Source organism: Tursiops truncatus, chromosome 11 (assembly GCF_011762595.2).
Source record: "Tursiops truncatus isolate mTurTru1 chromosome 11, mTurTru1.mat.Y, whole genome shotgun sequence".
Lineage (NCBI taxonomy): Eukaryota > Metazoa > Chordata > Mammalia > Artiodactyla > Delphinidae > Tursiops > Tursiops truncatus.
The window spans coordinates 10,788,043-10,805,522 of record NC_047044.1 but is presented as its reverse complement, the minus strand read 5'-3'; the positions used below and the strand labels follow the sequence as shown (position 1 = coordinate 10,805,522).

At 57.8% G+C, this 17,480-nt stretch overlaps 1 protein-coding gene and 1 long non-coding RNA gene across 2 annotated transcripts; one reads left to right on the top strand and one right to left on the bottom strand.

Annotated features, from left to right (window-relative positions):
• Positions 1-7,926: 7,926 nt before the first annotated feature.
• Positions 7,927-16,597, top strand: LOC141275815 (uncharacterized). The gene is made up of 4 exons (XR_012324192.1): positions 7,927-8,690; positions 12,358-12,457; positions 12,690-13,028; positions 13,121-16,597. It is a non-coding gene; the product is annotated as an uncharacterized lncRNA (long non-coding RNA).
• On the bottom strand, positions 10,332-11,609 carry SSTR3 (somatostatin receptor 3). Its single transcript, XM_004313518.4, has one exon. The coding sequence runs from the start codon at positions 11,607-11,609 to the stop codon at positions 10,332-10,334; it is 1,278 nt and encodes a 425-aa protein (XP_004313566.1).
• Positions 16,598-17,480: the final 883 nt, after the last annotated feature.

The window sequence follows — 17,480 nt, the reverse complement described above, 5'->3', positions numbered from 1 at the left end:
CTCTGAGTCACTGAGGCAGGCGGCACGGAGGGGGCACGGGCACCAGCCCAGTAGCCTCAGGTTCAAATCCTGGCACTGGCACCCACTGGCCAATCCCTTCCCCTCTCAGACCCTAGCTGTCTGTAGAACTCCAGTCCCCAGCCCCATCCGTGCCAGCTCCGAGATCAGGTAAGAGTATCAGGTAAGCCGGGTCAACAGCCCCGCCTCCAATGGACACCAAAGTCCTCCTCCTCTGCCTGGAAATGCTGCCATGATTATCCATCTTCCTGGCCTTCTACAGCCAATCCGCCCGTGGAAATGACCCCCAAGAAGGTCACAGGAGGGCAGCCTGTACAGAATGCCCCTGGGCCTCTGCTTCCTTCTGGTTAGGCTGCAGGAGGCTTTGCAAAGGCTGCAGTCCTGGTTCCCTGGGCTCAGAGACCCCTGTGCAAAGATTCTCTCAAACATCCCTCGCCCTCTAGCCCCCTCTCATGCTACATTTGTTGAGTACTTACTGCCTGGGCCAGGCTTCACCTTTGCAGGGGTTTTTGGGAGCCAAGGGTATTTACATCCATTTTCTTACTCTTCTTGGGAAAGGGAGCTAGTGGTGGGAGCTGATGTGACTTTCACAGGGTCACACACTTAGTGAAGAGGAACCACAACCCTACAGGATGGAAGTGCTCCCCGTCCTACCGGAGCTCCCACGATGGCACAGCTGGGCACGGCTGCGGGCAAAGGTTGCAATTCAGGGCCTGCCCCCTGGGCAGACAGAGGTGGTGACATTGTCGCTCTCAGGAGGCACAGGAACGCAGCGACCTAGGGGGACTTACTGAAGTCTGGGGCTTGGGGCACTAAGCCCCAGGCCCCACTCACAGCTGGGCAAAGTGTGGAGGATAGAACAGCCCTGGCTGTGTGTCCCTGACCATCTCCCATCTCTGAGCTTCTGTTTTTTTATTACTTTGGGGGATAAACACACAGCAGAATATCCAGGCCTAGAAGGACCCTTAGAGATGATCTAATCCAATTCCTGAATCTGTCCAGCAGGGACACTGTGACCAGGGAGGGCAGGGAATCTTTGGCTCAAGGTCGGACAGCAGACTGGAGTCCAAGTTGGGATGAGGGCCAGACTCCCCCAGCTTCTAGTTTTGTGCTGCTTCCCACTCCCAACCCACTTGGAGTACCCCACCCTCACCCCAGGCCTACTTAGGGGTTCAAGGGGCCCCAAAGGAAAGCAGATGGAAGGCCTAAGAACACTGGGAAAACTGTCAGGTCCACACTGGCTGTGCCCGCTACGTGGCCCTGCCCCAGGCAGCATTCCCAGGGCACAGAGCCAGGGCTGCAGAGGGAGGGAGGCGAGGGAGCCCCCTCCCCACCCTCGCCTCACTGCTGCCTCCAGCGGGAAAAGGGCTGACTCAGCAGCACGGGGGCAGGACACAGCTCCTGGCTGCCTCATAGAGATGTGACTTAGGAAGCCTAGCATCGGAGGAAAAAGCGAAGAGAAGGGAAGACGGATGGGGGATGTGGAGAAGCAGGGTGGGGACACAGAAGTTGTTTGGTCCAGGGCCCATTGTGTGCTCCCTGCCACGCTCAACAGCCCCTCTGCAGAGAAGGAGCCTCATCTCACTCGACAGGTGAGGTCTGGAAAAGCACATGATTCTCATCAGGTTCTAGGACCAGCTCCTTTGACTCCCAGCCAATGTCAATGCCCCAGAGAAGGGTCCCTAATCCCCCTTGGTCCAAGGCAGCTGGCTGGGAGCAGGGCAGACAAGAGAGTAGGACTCAGGAATATTATACACTACTCTAACATTGTTCCTCCCTCTCTCTTTCACCATGTCGCAAATTACCCCATTTGTGCATCAGCCCTTGGTCTCCCAGCCACTCTGAGGATCTCCCCAGCCGGCCAGCCAGGCAGTGTGGAGACAGAGCCCCAGCCCTGGGGCAGACAAAACTGGGTTCCGTCTCAGCTCCACCTCCTTCTAGCTTCGTGTCCTTGGGCATGTCTCCCTACCTCTGAGCCTTGGTGACCCGAGGCCAGAGGAACATGAGGAGGCCAAGACCATCTGAGCAACCTGGTGGGATAACCAGTGGGGTACTCTACACCGGCCACCAGGCACTGCTTCTCCCGGGTTAAACCCTGAACACGGTGAGGGCATGAGCCCATTCTCCTCATGCACACAGATGAGGCACACACTCCCCAACTCTCAGAACCAAGCTCCTAGCCACATCCACCTTCCAGCCCAAGGTTGGGGAGAAGATATAAAAACAGTGACATTTAGTCAGTGCTTACAAAGCACCAAGAACTCTTCACGCATTTTTAAAAAATAAAATGTGTGCCTGTCATAAAGTGAGACAGAACCCAAAACATGATTCCCGGAGTCAGCTGTGCAAGTCGGGTTTGGCTAATGATCTAAATCATTAGCCAAATCTAATGATTAATGATCTAATCTAGGACGGTAATAAAGAAACTAAACAAAGGAAACCGTGAGCGCCACCTAGTGGGGAGAGGCTATGCGCCTGGCACCCACCCCATTCCACCACGGGTTTGCGATGCTCCCCACCCGTCCCCTTCTTAGAGAGCTAAGGAGGGGAGAAGGGGAAAGATGAAGGGCCCACTAAGACGTGCTAGGGGCTGGCTGGGGTGCCCGTTCCCTCACCTCTTCCTCCAAACCCCACTTCCTGCAAAGTGGGCAGAGGGTCCAATGGGACCCTCGCTCTCCAAAGCAGCTCGCTCACTCGGCTTCCTGGCTCTGCATATCCCTCCTTCGACTAGCTGGGTCATCTCGGGTGAACTTCGCTCTCCGGACTCAGTTTCTGCGTCCTGGGCTTTCCAGCAACCCACGTCTGTTCCTACGGGTGTTAATCCGAGATGGGCGAGTTTAATCCCATTTTACAGAAGGGGAAAGAGAATCCCCAAGGGGCCCAGAGAAGGAACAAGCCAGCCCCATCCCAGTCCTCCTGGACCCTGACGAGGACCCTGTTGCTACAGAGTGGGAAACTGAGGCTCAGGGAGACAGGTGAAGCAACTGGCTCCCTCCCCACGGCTGACTATTGGCAGAGCCGGATGATGGGGTCGCCAAGGCACGCGGGAGGCCAGCGCCATCCTCCCCGCAGAATTAAGGGGAGTGACTCCCACCCCCAAGCCGGGGAAGCCCCTCCATGCCCACCCGCTTCGGGCTCAAACCCTGGCAAAAGACTGCCGCCAGCTGCAGCCACTCTTGGCACCACCTAGGGCTCAGCCAGACCAGACCCCCGCCACGGGGAAACCCGCCGGCTTGTGGACGGAGGGAGCGGCTCTGCTCCGGCTACCGCGCCTCTATCCGGGAAGCAGACAGCGAGACGAGAGGAAAGAGCCGCTGCGGCGCCGGGGAGGGGCCTTTGCGTGTCCAGCTCCCGGCGGAGTCGAACAGAACCGAGCAAAGCCGAACTTGGCCGAGCAGAGCCGAGTCCGGCCGAGCCCAGCGTGTCCGTCCGATTATCGCCGGGTCTGACCGAGTGGATCCGACTGGTGCCGAATAGAGCCGAGTCCGGCTGACCGGAGCGGCTGAGGGCGCCAAGCGGAGAGGGGAAGGTTACGCGGCGCCCCCTGCCGGACACAGAGCACAGTGCTGGCGTCGGCCGGAGCCAACCCGCCGCCTCCCGGTCCTGCGACAGTCCTGTGAGATGGGGCTACGGAGCCCATTTTACGGATGAGGAAACTGAGGCTCCAAGAGGTTTCGAGGCTGGCCTAAAGGCACGCAGAGCTAAGAAGTGGTGGCTGTGAGGCTCGAAATGGATTGTGTGGCCGTGAGCTCACCTGCCACGCCACCCATGTCAATGGGCGTTGTGTGTTTGCTTTGTTCTCCCCATAATCGCTGCCATTTATCATGGTCAGCAAGGAGGAAGGACCCACCCTGTCCGATGAGCGGGCTGAAGGCCCGCGCCAAGCACAGAGACAACCCCTCCTCTTACAGATGGTGAAACCAAGCAGGCTCCGGGCACACTGACCAAGTGCAGCAAGGCCGGCAGTTCCTGTGTGCAAATATTTCCTGTCATTAACGCAGAGAGCGGGACCGAGAGGCCCCGTACTCCCGCAGGCCTCATTTTCCCTTCCTGTTAACAAGATGGCCAGAGGCCAGGAGATCCTGGCTGTGTACAGGCTGTGTCCCTAGGCTGTGTGAGCCAGGACCTGGGGTGTCTGGGACCCTGGAGGAGGCCAAGTGTGGCCCCGGGCACTTTCTTTGAGCCTGTGAAAAAGCGAAGACTGGCTTTGCTCTCCGTGCACACGTATGTGCATGAGTGTGTCACTGACATTCACTCCTGGGTACACACCACCTTAGCCTGCCAGGCAGGCCTATGCCGAGGCTGCAGGGCTCGCTAGAGGGTGCTGGCAACAAGTGAGTAGTGTCAGGGGAAGCCCGCGGTCAGACTGCACTAGCGGGAGCAGCCGCCCCTGCTGGCCAGGGACTCCTGGGGTTGGTCCAGCTCGGTGTCGATCATCCCTTCTCTGCTTTTCTCCTGGACGTTCTCCATTCCAGGCAGAGCCGAGGCCACACGTCGGAAGAGCTGCTTCACGTTGTAGCCGGTCTTGGCACCGGTCTCGATGAACGTGGCGCTCAGTTCTTTGGCACGCCGCTCGCCCTCCCGGAGGGTCGCCTGCCTCTTGTCGTCCAAGTCGGTCTTGTTGCCCACCAGCAGGATGATGACGTCACTGCCCCCGTCTGTCCTGACATCATCGATCTGCTGGTCTGGGCTGCCCTTCATGCCCAGACCATGTTGAGTCTTGCCCAAGGACATCATCTGTTACCACCGGTGGCCGCCAAGGAGCTGGCACCATTGGCCTCAGAGCTCTTTCCACCCCCAGCATCACTCCCTGGCCCTCAATTTCATAGTTTCTAAAAGCTACAGACACTGGACTGGGGACTAGGAAAACGTGGTTCTCGGTCCTGCCTCCGGTGCTGTGACCCTGGGCAAATCACATGACCATCCCAGGCCTCACTATCTTCAGCTGTAAAATGGGTAGCAGAGCTGTTCTTAGTACCCTGAACATCTCGCATGCCGCCTCCTGGTGCACAAACTCCAGTTCCCTCTTGATGCTTGGCTGGGCAATAACCCTTCCGGGGAGACGTCCTCCCCAACCCATGGCTGGATTCTTGCTTCTGCTAAAGCACTTCTCGTGTTTATTTAACACATAGCACCTACGATGCACTGTTCTAAGCTGTTTATAAATCTCTGTTCATTTAATCTTCCTAACAGGAGACATCTACTCTCATCTTCCTCTCAAAGAGGAGGAAACGGAGGCACAGGAAGGTTAATTAACTGGCTCTAGGTCAAACAGCTAGTGAATGGGTGAGCCGGGATTCAAAACCAGACAGTTCCAGGTTCTGGGGGCTTAAGAACCCCCTCTTTATCTCTTATGTTCAGTACCACTTCCTTCACCCCTGAAGCCAGGCCTTGTAATTCTCTGCCTTCAGCTTTTTGCGCTGGCGGCTGTTCCGTAAACACTTGTTGAAGGAAAGAATGAATGAATTAGTCCAAGGTCCTCCAGAGACCCAGGGGAGGAGGGACTGTTGGCTCCGTTTTGCGGGTGGGAATTGTATTAGTTTGCTGCCAGAACAACGTACCCCAAACTAAGTGGTTTAAACAGCAGGAATGTATTTTCTCAGAGTTCTGCAGGCTAGAAGTCCAAGATCAAGGTGTCCGGCAGGGTTGCTTCCTTCTGAGGACTGTGAGGAAGGACCTCTTCCAGGCCTCTCTCCCGGCTTCTGGTGGTTTGCAGGCAACCTTTGGCATTAACTTGTGGAAACATCACTCCAGCATTTTCCCCATGCTCGTGTCTGTGTCCTAATCTTCCCTTTTCTTAAAAACACCAGTCATATTGGAATAGGACCCCACCTGACTCCAGGGTGACATCATCTTAGCTGCTTATAACTGCGAGGACCCTATTTCCAAATAAGGTCACCTCCGGAGGTACTAGAGGTTAGAATCTCATATGAATTTGAGGGAGGAGCGGTACCCAATTCAATGCACAACTGGAATTAAACCTCCTAGGCGGTCCTGTCTCACACAGCTTCTGTCCCTGAATTGGGCCTTACCTCTGCTTTTCTTCCTTTCATTCACTGCCTTCCTTCAACCCCAGGGCCTTAGCACATACAGTCTCCCTGCCGGGCACACTCAGGTTCACCCTCTGCTCTCAGTGCTGCCCCCAACACGGACCCCTCCCCCCAGCTGTGATCCCCCAGAGCACAGGGCACTGCCGTCCCTACTGGATGGTGGTCCATTTACTTGTGCAGCTGCTTGTGAGCGCCACAAGGCCCGGGAACCGTGTCTGTCTCCCCAGCCCGGTGTCAGGGCCTTGCACACAGTGAGCGCTCAGAAAAGTCTTTATTAACTTAATGAACTTTGCCCAGAGAGGTCAGTGAAAGGCCAAGGCTGTGTGGTAGGTTCGTGGCAGAGTGGGCCTAGGTCCCAGGCCTCCTGACTTTGGGTCTCATGACATTTGGGGGATGTGTTTGCCCCATGGCCTTCCAGTAGAGTCACCAAGAGTCTCACCAGGGCCTGCCAGTGACAGGGGAGCACCCTGAGGTTTTGGCAGGACCGTGGCCTTGCACAACTGCAGGGAAAGCTCCTCACATTACAGCCTGGGGTTCTTGCTGCCTTTAGAGTGCTTTCTTCTGTGATTGGAGTCCTGTGGCGCCCAGGCTGTCACCTCCCCATGGGACTGTCACCTCTCCATGGGACTGTGGCCTCCGTCTCCCCCACCCCTTGGAGGTGAGGAGGGCTTGAAGCCCTGGGGCCTTGGCCTCCCCTATCCCAGGGCCTACAGGCTCCTGACTCCTTTCTGCTGGTGCTCAGGCTGACATATGAAGTCCTGGTCCAGAGCCTGGTGGCCATGGGCTGTTGCCAGGCAACAGCCTCCGAGAGACAAGTTCAAGGTAAGGTCTTGGGTCTGAGCAACTTGGATGTCTGGAGAGACGGAATCAGGCAGAGAGGGTCATCGCCACCCCTTCCTGCCGGCTCGAGCTCACAGCCCCAGAGCCTGCCCTCAGCCCACAGCCCCTGCAGTTCCCATAACCCACAGATCCCAGCCCCAAACCCCCATATAACTCCTTCCATTCCCCTGATGCCCCCCCCCCCCATTTATTAAGGGTCACCACATTGCACAGATACAAAGGAGGCTAGAGTCACAGTGTGAAAATTCCCCCCTGGACTTGAGAAATGGAATTTCCCCCATTCAGTCATTTATTCCAAATAGTCATATGAGGGGCCCACAGCACTGCCAGGCCCTGGGAACACAGACGCATCAGGCATTGTCCCTGCCTGGAGGGACAAAGCTATTGGGACACCACACACACACACACACACACGCACAAGAGTTTGCACAGGTAGTGACATATGGTGAGATGGGGAAGCTGGAGGGCTGTGGGATCCAGAGAGGGGACCCTGGCCCAGGCCCACTCCCTACACAACCTGGGCTGCAAGCAGGTCCTCTGCTCCCACCCCGTGCACACCTGCCACACACACAGCAGGCCCTCAGTGTTACACCCCAATACACATTCACTCGTGGATATGGTGAGACGCCCTGAGCACCTACTACGTGCCCTGCACTCCGTTTACACACCCCTCCCCCATCCCATTATTGTTGCTGCCTGGCTCTTCCCTCCCTGCCATGGATAGTCAGTCCCTGACCCAACTCCTACCCCACTGGTCAGGCCAAACTGTCCATCACAGTGTCCCACCTTCTCTCTAGCGGGAAAGGCGGGCACGTGACCCACATCTGGCCAATCATGGCATTCTATCACCTTGTCTTTGGTGATTGGCCCAAGGGGCCATCCTGTGACTCAGTTAGAGCCAGTCAGCTCTCTTGCATGAGATCTGATATTTGGACACAGGAAGAGAGTATATCTACTGCCTTTGGATCAAGATCTGTAAGCGTGCAGGCCGAGGCTTGTCAGGGACGTCTTCCGTCCCTCCTGGAGGACCAGGATTCTGGGAGGCTATACACAAAGAGGCCTGGGCACGCAGAGCTGAGAGACAGGAGAGAAGGAGCACCCCGATAGAGACGGATGCCCGTACCCACCCCCACCCAGGCACACCCGTCTAAAAACACAGCGCCCGCCAGAGGAATTGGCCCAGGCCAGTTGTCATGTGTCACTGACTTTATTGACAAGAGTTAGAGTCAGAATTTCCCTAAGGGGCCTCCCAGCCACCCTTGTAGAACAGGCTCACTTGTCCCAGGAATCAGGAAAGTAGGGTTGGCCAGGAAAACAGGAAATGCTGGAATGCCAGGGGCCCTCTTTCCTCAGACCTCCAGATCCGCCTCAGGGGACACCAGACTGAGGACTGGGCCTCCAACCTCCACACAAGCTCTAGTTTTGTAAACTTCTTTCCCCGTGATGGGGCCTCACTCTCCCCCAAGCCCTACCTCCCTGATCCTTGGTCTCTGACCCCCAGCTTCCCTTCCTCATGTCCTGTAGCGCCCTCAGCCCCAAGGGCTGGAGACAGAGAAGCCACTTGGTGAAGGAGAAGGGGTTGAAGGCCACGCCTGGCGGGGGCTGCCTCCACTCTGTAACCTGTTAAGTCCCAGCCCCAGCCATCGCAGTGTGCACGGCAGTTTACCCCAAACGACTCCTTTTCTTCCCAAATCCCAGGAGGCAGGCAAGCTGGGACAAGCACTTCCACTTTATGATGGGAAACTGAGGCCCAGAGAGGTCAAGGCTACACAGGATCTGAAGGTGAGTTGAAGATCTAGGCTTCCCAACTTGTGGTTCCCATGCTTTCCCTGAGGACCCCCTACCCTCTGCGGAGTGGAGTGTTGGGAGATTTAACTGGAGGTTCCACCGTCCCCGGGACCAGTCTCACTGTGGCTCTAAGGGGTTGTCTCTGGGAGGGCGTCCAGGCCAGCCCCAGGCCCAGCCTTGGACAGTGGCCTCTCCCTGTGGCCTCTCTCCAGCCTCCTCTAGTCTTGTCTTCCTTAGGCCTTTCCGACGTGCTGCCCCGGGGCATGTAGAGGACCCGGTGGCCTGCTCCCCAGCCTGCAGCGCTGCCCCACTCCTCCCAACCTCTCCGGGGAGCCAGGCCTTGCTTCTCAGCTCTGCCCCCAGGCTTCCACCAAGACCTAACCCTTCTTACCAGCACTGCAGGCCCTCAAGGGGGCTGAGCCTGTACCTTTCAGAGCATTTGCTTTTCCACCCTGATGGCATCCTTTCCTTGAGTTTCATCAGGCCAGGCACTGGCAACCATGTTTCGTTGATGCTGCAACTGAGCTCAGCCCAGAGGGGCCAAGGTCAGCCCCAAGATCATGGAGCAGATCTGTCCTCCACCTCCTCCTCCTTTGCCTTTCCCTTCCCCCTTCCTCTCCCTCCTCCTCTTCTTCCTTCTCCTCCCAGCTCTGTTTAGACACTCCGCCTTTCTGTTCCAGTCTGCCTGGGCCAGGTCCCTGCTTTAGTCGCCGAGTGGGGAGAAGCAGGGAGGATTTCTCCTCTGAGGAGGTTCCTGAGCCCTCAAAGACCCTGAGACCCCCTCCAGCCACAGGACACAAAGTGAGCTGCTTTGAGGATTGATTAGCTGCCCCCAACAGGGCCTGAGCTAGCCTTTGGGTGGCCTAAGCTTATGCAATATGGGGTCCCTCTTTAATAAAAGGGGTACAAAATTACAAGTATGAAATTAGACTCAGGGCCTCAGAAGGGCCCGAGCAGTCAGGGACCCTGAAGCTCGACTCAATTAGCTTCCTGGAAAATCACGTCTTCCCCTCTTGTCTGGGAATACAGGAGTCCTGGCATTGACTGTCTGGGCCAAGGGGGCCTGGAGGTTATTGGGTTGTTTAGCAGGTGAGGCCTGAGGCCCAGAGAGGAGAAGAGCTGGCCCACAGCCTTGCAGCAAGATGCGGAGAGCTGATGGGGGCCTGGGCAATCTCACACCCCTTCTCCCTACCACTCCCTGTGCAGTACCACTCCCTGTGAATGTGGGCCCCCACTCCCTCTTTTGTGAACCTGACTCTGAGCCCGGGAAATCCAGGCCTTGGTTTATCCCTCTGAGGGCCAAGATTGAGGATGCTCTGTTTCGGAAGGGGAAAGCCAGTCGGTACCTATCCCCTTAACCTGACCCTACCCAGCCCAGCAGAGATGCCCCTCCAGACTTATCTGATAGAGCTCGTCCAGGCCGTATCTCCCATCCCTGAGTCACAGAGGAGAACACAAGGCCCAGAGAGGGGAAGTGACCTATCTGAGGTCACACAGCAAGTCTCGGCAGCAATGGCATCAGAGCCCAGGCTTCTGAATTTCCCATCACGGACCCCTGGCACCTCAGGTGGCATGCCCTAGGCGTACCCACAGTCTTTGCCCTGTCCTTGGGCTACCCTGGCCCTCCGCAGGCCCTTACAGATAGCTGATGTGCAGGGTGCCTGACTTCTCCGCAGCTGAGGGCTCTTGGGGTAGGAACTGACGCTCCTTTCTGGTGGGGCCGCTGGGAGGCTGCTCCTGTCCGCTGGGACCCGGCTGCGTGATGCGGTTGACCCCACCATTCATCTCCTTCGGCCCTTCATGCTCCCCTGCTCCCTCCTGCCCAGCCTCCCCACCTCCATCCTCTCCTTCATCCTCTTCTTCCTCTGTCTTCTCTGGAGGCCCCAGGGGAGGCTCCTGGTTGCGCACACGGCGGGAGGGCCGCAGCAGGACCCTGCGGAAGCCCTGCTTGAAGCGGTAGGAGAGGAAGCCGTAAAGGATGGGGTTGGCACAGCTGTTGGCGTAGGGCAGCGCCACCACCAGGAAGTAGAGGCCGAAGAAGGCGGGTTCCTCGGGCAGCGGGCACACCACGTTGATGATGTTGAGCACATAAAAGGGCATCCAGCAGAGGACAAAGAGTGCCACCACGGCCACCACCATGCGCGTGACCCTGCGCTCAGAATGCCGCCGCCGCTGGCACGAGGGTGCCCACACCCGCCGCCCAGCTGAGCGCACCTTGACCACGATGAGCAGGTAGCAGAGGCAAATGACCAGCAGCGGCCCAAAGAAGCCCAGTGCGGCCGTGTAGATGATGAAGCCGGCCCGCCAGGCCGCTGCCGGCTCGGGCCACTGCATGTGGCAGGTGCTCATGCCACGGGGCACGCCCGAGAACACCACCACGGGCAGCACTACCACGGCTGAGGCCACCCAGACGGCCGCACTGACTGTGCGGGCCACGGGCGCCGTGCGCCAGCGGGCCGAGCGGGTGGGATGCGCTACCGCCAAGTAGCGGTCCACGCTCATGACGGTGAGACAGAAGATGCTGGTGAACTGGTTGATGCCGTCCACGGCCATGACCAGGCGGCACATGAGGGCCCCGAAGGGCCAGTAGGACAGGGCGTTCTGGGCGGCCAGGAAGGGCAGCCCCAGCATGAAAAGCTCATCAGCCAGCGCCAGGTTGAGGATGTAGATGTTGGTGACCGACGGGCTGGCCGTCTGTCGCAGGACCACGTAGATGACCAGTGAGTTGCCCAGCAGGCCCACGACGCACACCACCAGGTAGACCAGTGGGATCAGAATGCCACTGACAGCCAGCCCTACTGCACTCTGTGCTGTGGACGCGTTTCCGAGGATGGCATCCAGGGGCCAAGCGGAAGAGGCGTTCCAGGGTTCCGAGGGCGTGGGCAACGGTGAAGGATAGCCAGGGGTGTCCATGGCCAAGAGAGGATGGTCAGCAGTCAGCTACTAGCCTGGAGGAGGGAGGACACAGTTTGGTCATGGCAGGGCACGGCTTTGTCTCTTCAGCCCCTCCCCCATCACACTGAACTTGGAGACTTCCTGGGCACCTGGCCAGAGTTTGACGTGTCACGGCTCATTCACTCTGCACAGGCCAGCAAGGGAGGCGGGCAAGGTATCCCCACTTCTCACATGAGGAAACTGAGTCTCAAAGAGGTGAAGTGACCACGCTGTACCACATAGCGGGGGTGTGGCATGGGACTCCGGCTTGCCTGGCCCCAAAAAGCAGGACCAGCACTGACCTGGACACCAGTGACCCTTCACTTGCGCACAGGGCAAGTGCTCCGCAAATGTTCAGCAAGGGGCTCATTCGATAAGCTGATGACAACGTAAGCCCTTTCCTCATACCAGCATTTTCCAAACGTTTTTGACACCAGTGCGTTTTACATTGCAACCCGACGTCATATTGTTCCATAAAACAAAATCTGCCCTTTCTACATATGATTAGCCTGCTGGCAGAGCCCCAAGTGGATCTCCCGCTGTGATAGACTGAATGTGTCCTCCCCCACACCAAACTGATATGTTAAAATCCTAACCCCCAGTGTGATGGTATTAGATGGGAGGGCCTTTGGGGGGCGGTGATTTGGTCGCGAGGGTAGAGCCCTCATGAATGGGATTAGTGCCCTTCTAACCCCAGAGAGCTCCCATGTCCCTTCTGCCATGCAAGGAAACAGCAAGAAAACAGCCACTATGAACCGGGAAGCAGGTCCTCACCAGACACCGAATCTGCCGGCACACTGATCTCGGACTTCCCAGCCTCCAGAACGGTGAGGAATGAACTTCTGTTGTTTATAAGCTACCCAGCCTATGGTATTCCATTACAACAATCTGGACAGACTAAGACACCCCCCAAACAGGTCTCAGCTCTCATGCTAGAAAAACACTGCTGCATATCACAGGTCCTTAACCTCGAACCCAAGTCTCTTGATGAACTTCAGACGATCCATAAACCCCCCAAACTCTGGTGAAAGTTAACACATCCTTGTTTTTTCTGGGCAGAGCCCAGCGCTTTCATCAGATTCCTCAGATTCTGATTGGAGTTAAGAACCACAGGCTCAGAGGTGTCCCTTCCCCTGGAAATCAAAGCCCTTGAGGACTCTCTCAGCCCTGCTCATCCCACTGCACTGCGACAAAAGCCCCGCTGTGAACAGGGCTGTGAAGGATGATTGGCTGTGAACCTGGGGGGGTGGGCGGCTGGGGCCCCTTCTGCCCCAAAGGCTGACCGATGGTGGAGAAATTCACAACACGCTGGGGGTAAGGACAAGAACAGCCAGCTCCCCCCTGCGCTGGTGGGGGAGGCTCCCCCGAGAAGAGGACACTTCAAGTGGGTCTTGAAACGTGAGTAAGAGCTTGCCCAGCGGCACAGTGGGAACAAGCGTCCCCGTTCCCTCTGAGAGCACCTTCTTACTACACTTCTCGTGTGTTATAAGGAGCTGAGACGCCTCCTGGCTACCCTGCTAGACCTGACTCTCAAGCGTGGAGATGCTAGGACTCGGCTCTGGTCCTTTCCCTCGTCCCTTTCATAGAAGCGCAAGTTCTGCATCAGCGTTTGAGGCATCGAATGAATCAGAGGAACCCCGGTGGACAAATCTTAACGCAAAGGGAGGATGAATTGCTGACAGTGGGAATTCAGGCCCTGCTGGGAGAGACCTCCTGCCCCAGGATTGGCTAACCTCCCTCAGCAGGACTTTCTGGCTCTCCGGAGACCCAGTTAGAGGCCAGGGCTGAAAGCTGGAGTCTCTCTGCGACGGGACCTCCTCCCCTCCTTCCAAATGACCACCCCCTTCCCCAGTCCCTTGGCTGCTGGCTGCCCTGACTCTCCCTACAGAAACCCCAAGGGAGAAGGAAACCTCTCAGAGGAGCCTTCCTCCAGTGTTCTCCTGCCCGCCGAACACTGGACCTGAAATGCCGCCAGTGAGACCTATGGTCCCCACTGCCCTGTCCGGACACCACTTTTCACATGCGAAGCTCCTGGAAAGGGGAGGCGCCCCAACTCAGAGCAAACGCCTCTGGGTGGGTGAGCGTGCCCGGTGCCCCTGCCCAATACCTGGGACTTCCAAGGGCTCTGAGCACCAGGCGGGGTGATGCCAAGAATGGCAAAGAACCCCTTGGCCCTGGCTCTTCCTGATGCTTCCCCAGGCTGGCTGGGCTCAGAGCACCCTCTCCCTGCTCCTCCAAGCCTGGTGAGAGCCCTCAACCTGCCCTCACCCCAGGCACTAAGCAAGGGGCAGTATGGACAGTGGGCACATAGGGTCCTAACAGTGCTGCCAGCCCTTCGTCACGGAGCTACAGTTCCAGGCTAAGCAGTGACATGCAGCATCCTATAGGGTCCTATGAGGGAGGCAGTAGGGTTGTCCCCACAGTACAGACAGGAACAAAATTGAGGCCATGCACTCTGGTCACACAGCTAGGAAGGGACAAAGCTGGGAGGATTCGTAAGACCATCTCCCGCCCACTCCATTTCACAGGCCGGCAGACTGAGGCCAGGCCTGGAGAAGGCACTTGTCTAAGGGTCATAGCTGGTCCGGCCAACTAGCTGGCATCCAGCTCTCCCACTATTCAGCTCCCAACCTATTCAGAGCTCTCCTCACTGCTCCTCAGGCTCTGGAACTATTAAGATCACTGCCGTCTCTCCCTCTCTGTCTACCTCTGACCGACCCCCCTTTCCCCTCTGAAGGCCCACATCCCTAAACCCTTAGAGACCTAAAAATAGAATTTTAGAGTCTTAGAACTGAGTTGTAGAGTCATAGACTTTCAGATTCCGTATCTTTGAATCGGAGAAGGTCAGAATTCCAGAACGCTGGAATCAGCCCTTCTTAGACCTGGAATTGTGAATCTGGGACCTTAGAGTCCGGACTTCCTGGACCTGGCTGGGGAGTCCTACGTCACCCGTCCATCCACCTCGCCTCCTTGCGTGCACGTCCTCTTTATAGCATCCCCGCCAGGTGACAAATCACAACCCAGGGCTGGAGCGGGGGGGGGGAGCAGCAGACTCCCAGGAGAGGAGCAGTGAGCCAGGAAAAGCTAATTTCCGGGCTGCAGGGACAGCTGCCCCCGGGGAAGCCGGAGGGTGACTTCTGAGGACGGCCCCTCCTGCCCAGACACACACATGTGTACCCACAGGCACACGTGCTAACACACATGGCCCTGGCGAGAACACAATGTACCAGCCAGGCCCTGCCTTTGTACAGGAGGATGAAATAGCCCCTCCCCAAGCCCTTGGTCCCCCCAGAAGACTCCCTGCCTCCACCCTTATCTGGGCCCATCTTCCCTGTCAAAGTTTAACGGGCCAGAGTACCAGAAGCAAGGAAATTATAGCTTTCCATTGGGGTAAGTCAGACCTGCAATTTAGATGCCACCTTTTCTTTAAGCAGCTAGGGTGCTGTGCTGATCTAGTTCGTCCTTTGGAGAGGAGGGCCTTTTTCTCCTTGTCTGGTTTATCTTTGGCGCAAGCTTGCCTGAAAGCCGGGGGCGGACTCCTCAGAGGACCATTCCAGACGGAACAGAGGTCCAGAGAGGGTGAGTGGTTGCCCTGAGCCCCACAGCAATTCAGAATAGCCCCTCAGAGATGCCAGACACCCCAGTCGTCCTCCATTTGTCTGTCTCCCACCCCCTCCCCCTCTAGACTGCCGGCTCTTGGGCGCAGGACCCTGAGTTATTTATAGCTGTAACCCTAGCAGCCAGCACGGCACGCAGGACATCTGCAAATGTGAACAGACCAAGCAGTTCAGCAAGTAGAACTAGGAGTGAAGTAGGAGGGCGCCCCTGGGCAAAGGCCTCGAGTTCACATCATGAGAGCCTCACCAAGCCCAAGGGCGGGGGTGGTTAGAGAGGAGGAACGTGAGGTTCAGAGAGGTTCAGTAAACTGTGCAAGGTCACTCAGCTGCTGAGTGCGAGGCCAGAAGGTGAGCCCAGTTCTGTTTGTTCCTAAACCATCCCTACCTGCCAGCCCTGTGCGCTTCCCTGAAGACCTCGGGCTGAGAGGCATCAAGGACTGAGACAGCCCTGGACAACGCAGGCTGGTAGTCCCTGGCTGACTCTACGTCCTTCTTTCTCTCTGCTCCCCTGGACCTGCCCCCAGGGAAGAGGCCCAGATCTTCAGTGCCCCCCACCTCAGACCTCGGGTCTGACACACAGGAACACACCCCACAAGCCCACAAGCCCTAGGTTGGGGGCTTGGGCTCTGCCACAGAGGGAGGATGCCAAATTGCTGTGTGACCTTGGGCAACTCACTTCCCATCTCTGGACCTCAGTTTTTCCTATAAAAATGAAGACAAGCCTACCCACTTCCCAGGGTTGTTGTAAAGATTAAATGGGAGTGTGCTGAGCACGGTGCCCAGCCCAGAGGGGGAGCTCAGGAGAGCTGGCATTTGAGCCAAGGGGGCTAAATGCCGTGATGCATCTGGTTTTGTCCAGCTCCGACACTCTGCTGATCCGTGACTCCACGATTCTGGAATCATGGTATGAGATTCCGAGATTAATGCGCACCCTCCAGCCCCCCGCTGTCCACGAAGAGGTCGCAGGTTGTCCTCCTTCCTCCCTGGACCTTCCACCCTCTCCCAGTCCCCATCCCCAGCCTCCCAAGTTCATCCTGCGCAGAGGGTGAGCTCCAGCACCCCACCCTCTGGGACCCCATTCAGGCCCCAGCCTCCTTACCTGCCCATGGGGTGAGGGCTCCCCTCCTTGCTGCCAAGCCGGTTATCATTCTGCTGCCCCCTCTCCCTGCCCAGTCCCCAGTGCCCCCGAGCACCCCTTAGCCGGGCTCCCCACACTGTGCCCACTCTTAGATGGCTCGCGAACGGAGCCCCCTCCTAGGCCTGCAGCGGCCACGTCTGCCCACAGAGCCGCTCCCATCTGGTCTCCGGCCCTGACTTCCCACCAGCGCCTGGTGCGTCACCCCCCATCTCCAGGACACGTCTTGGGTGGTGGGGGGGGGTAGGGGCACAGATGGGGGGTCTGCAAGCAGGAGCCTGGGGTGGGGGAGGAGGGAGAAGCCTCCCAAGAAAAAGAAGAGAAATGGGGAACAGGGGACCATAAAAAGCCAATAGAAAGAGAGGGGAAAGGGGGGTCGCTCGGAGGTAGAGAGAGAGGGAGAGACAGAGAAGACGGCAGTGGGTGGAAAGCCAGAATGAGGGGGAGTGATGAGAAATGCGTGACAGGAGAAGAGAAAGAGGAGGAAAGAGCGAGAGAAGGGGCGAGAGGGAGGGATGCAGAAAGAGATGCAGGGAGAGAAAGCGGGGAAGGAGGGAGGAGAAGGAGGGGGTGGCAGGGAGAGTGACAGAGAAGGATTGTGCCACAGATGGTGACATGGAGAGCCAGGGAAGGAGGGAGCAGGAGTGGGGTGCGGGAGGAGCCCGGAGGAGGGGCCGGGAGGAGGGGCTGGAGCGCAGGTGCGGGTGAGGGAGGAGGGGCAGCAGGTTAGGGGAGGAGGCTGGAAGGGGTCGCAGATCCTGTTACCAGGGAGATTTCAGCCACCCACGCTGGCCTTGCCTCCCCCAGAAAGGGGTTGGAAAGGAGAGCGTGGTACTCAGGGCAGCTGGGGTCCGAGAGCCAGTGGTGGGACGCCGCCCAGGCCACCATGCACATGTCCCCCAGGGTGACAGCTGGGTTCCAAGGCCAGTGCCGCAAGGAGGGCTGGGAGCACGGGGCGAGCACTGGGTGGGGAGTACACAGTCCTACGGTCCGGGTTCCCCAGCCGCAGAGGAAGGCCGGATGGGGGTTATCAGCCCTGAGACTGGTTGAGTCTGGAGAGCCCCAGGCAGGGTGAGGGATAGAAGGACAGGGTAAAGA

Coding starts and splice junctions, on each gene's coding strand:
- SSTR3 (XM_004313518.4), bottom strand. CDS start 11,609: ATGGACACCCCTGGCTATCCTTCACCGTTGCCCACGCCCTCGGAACCC.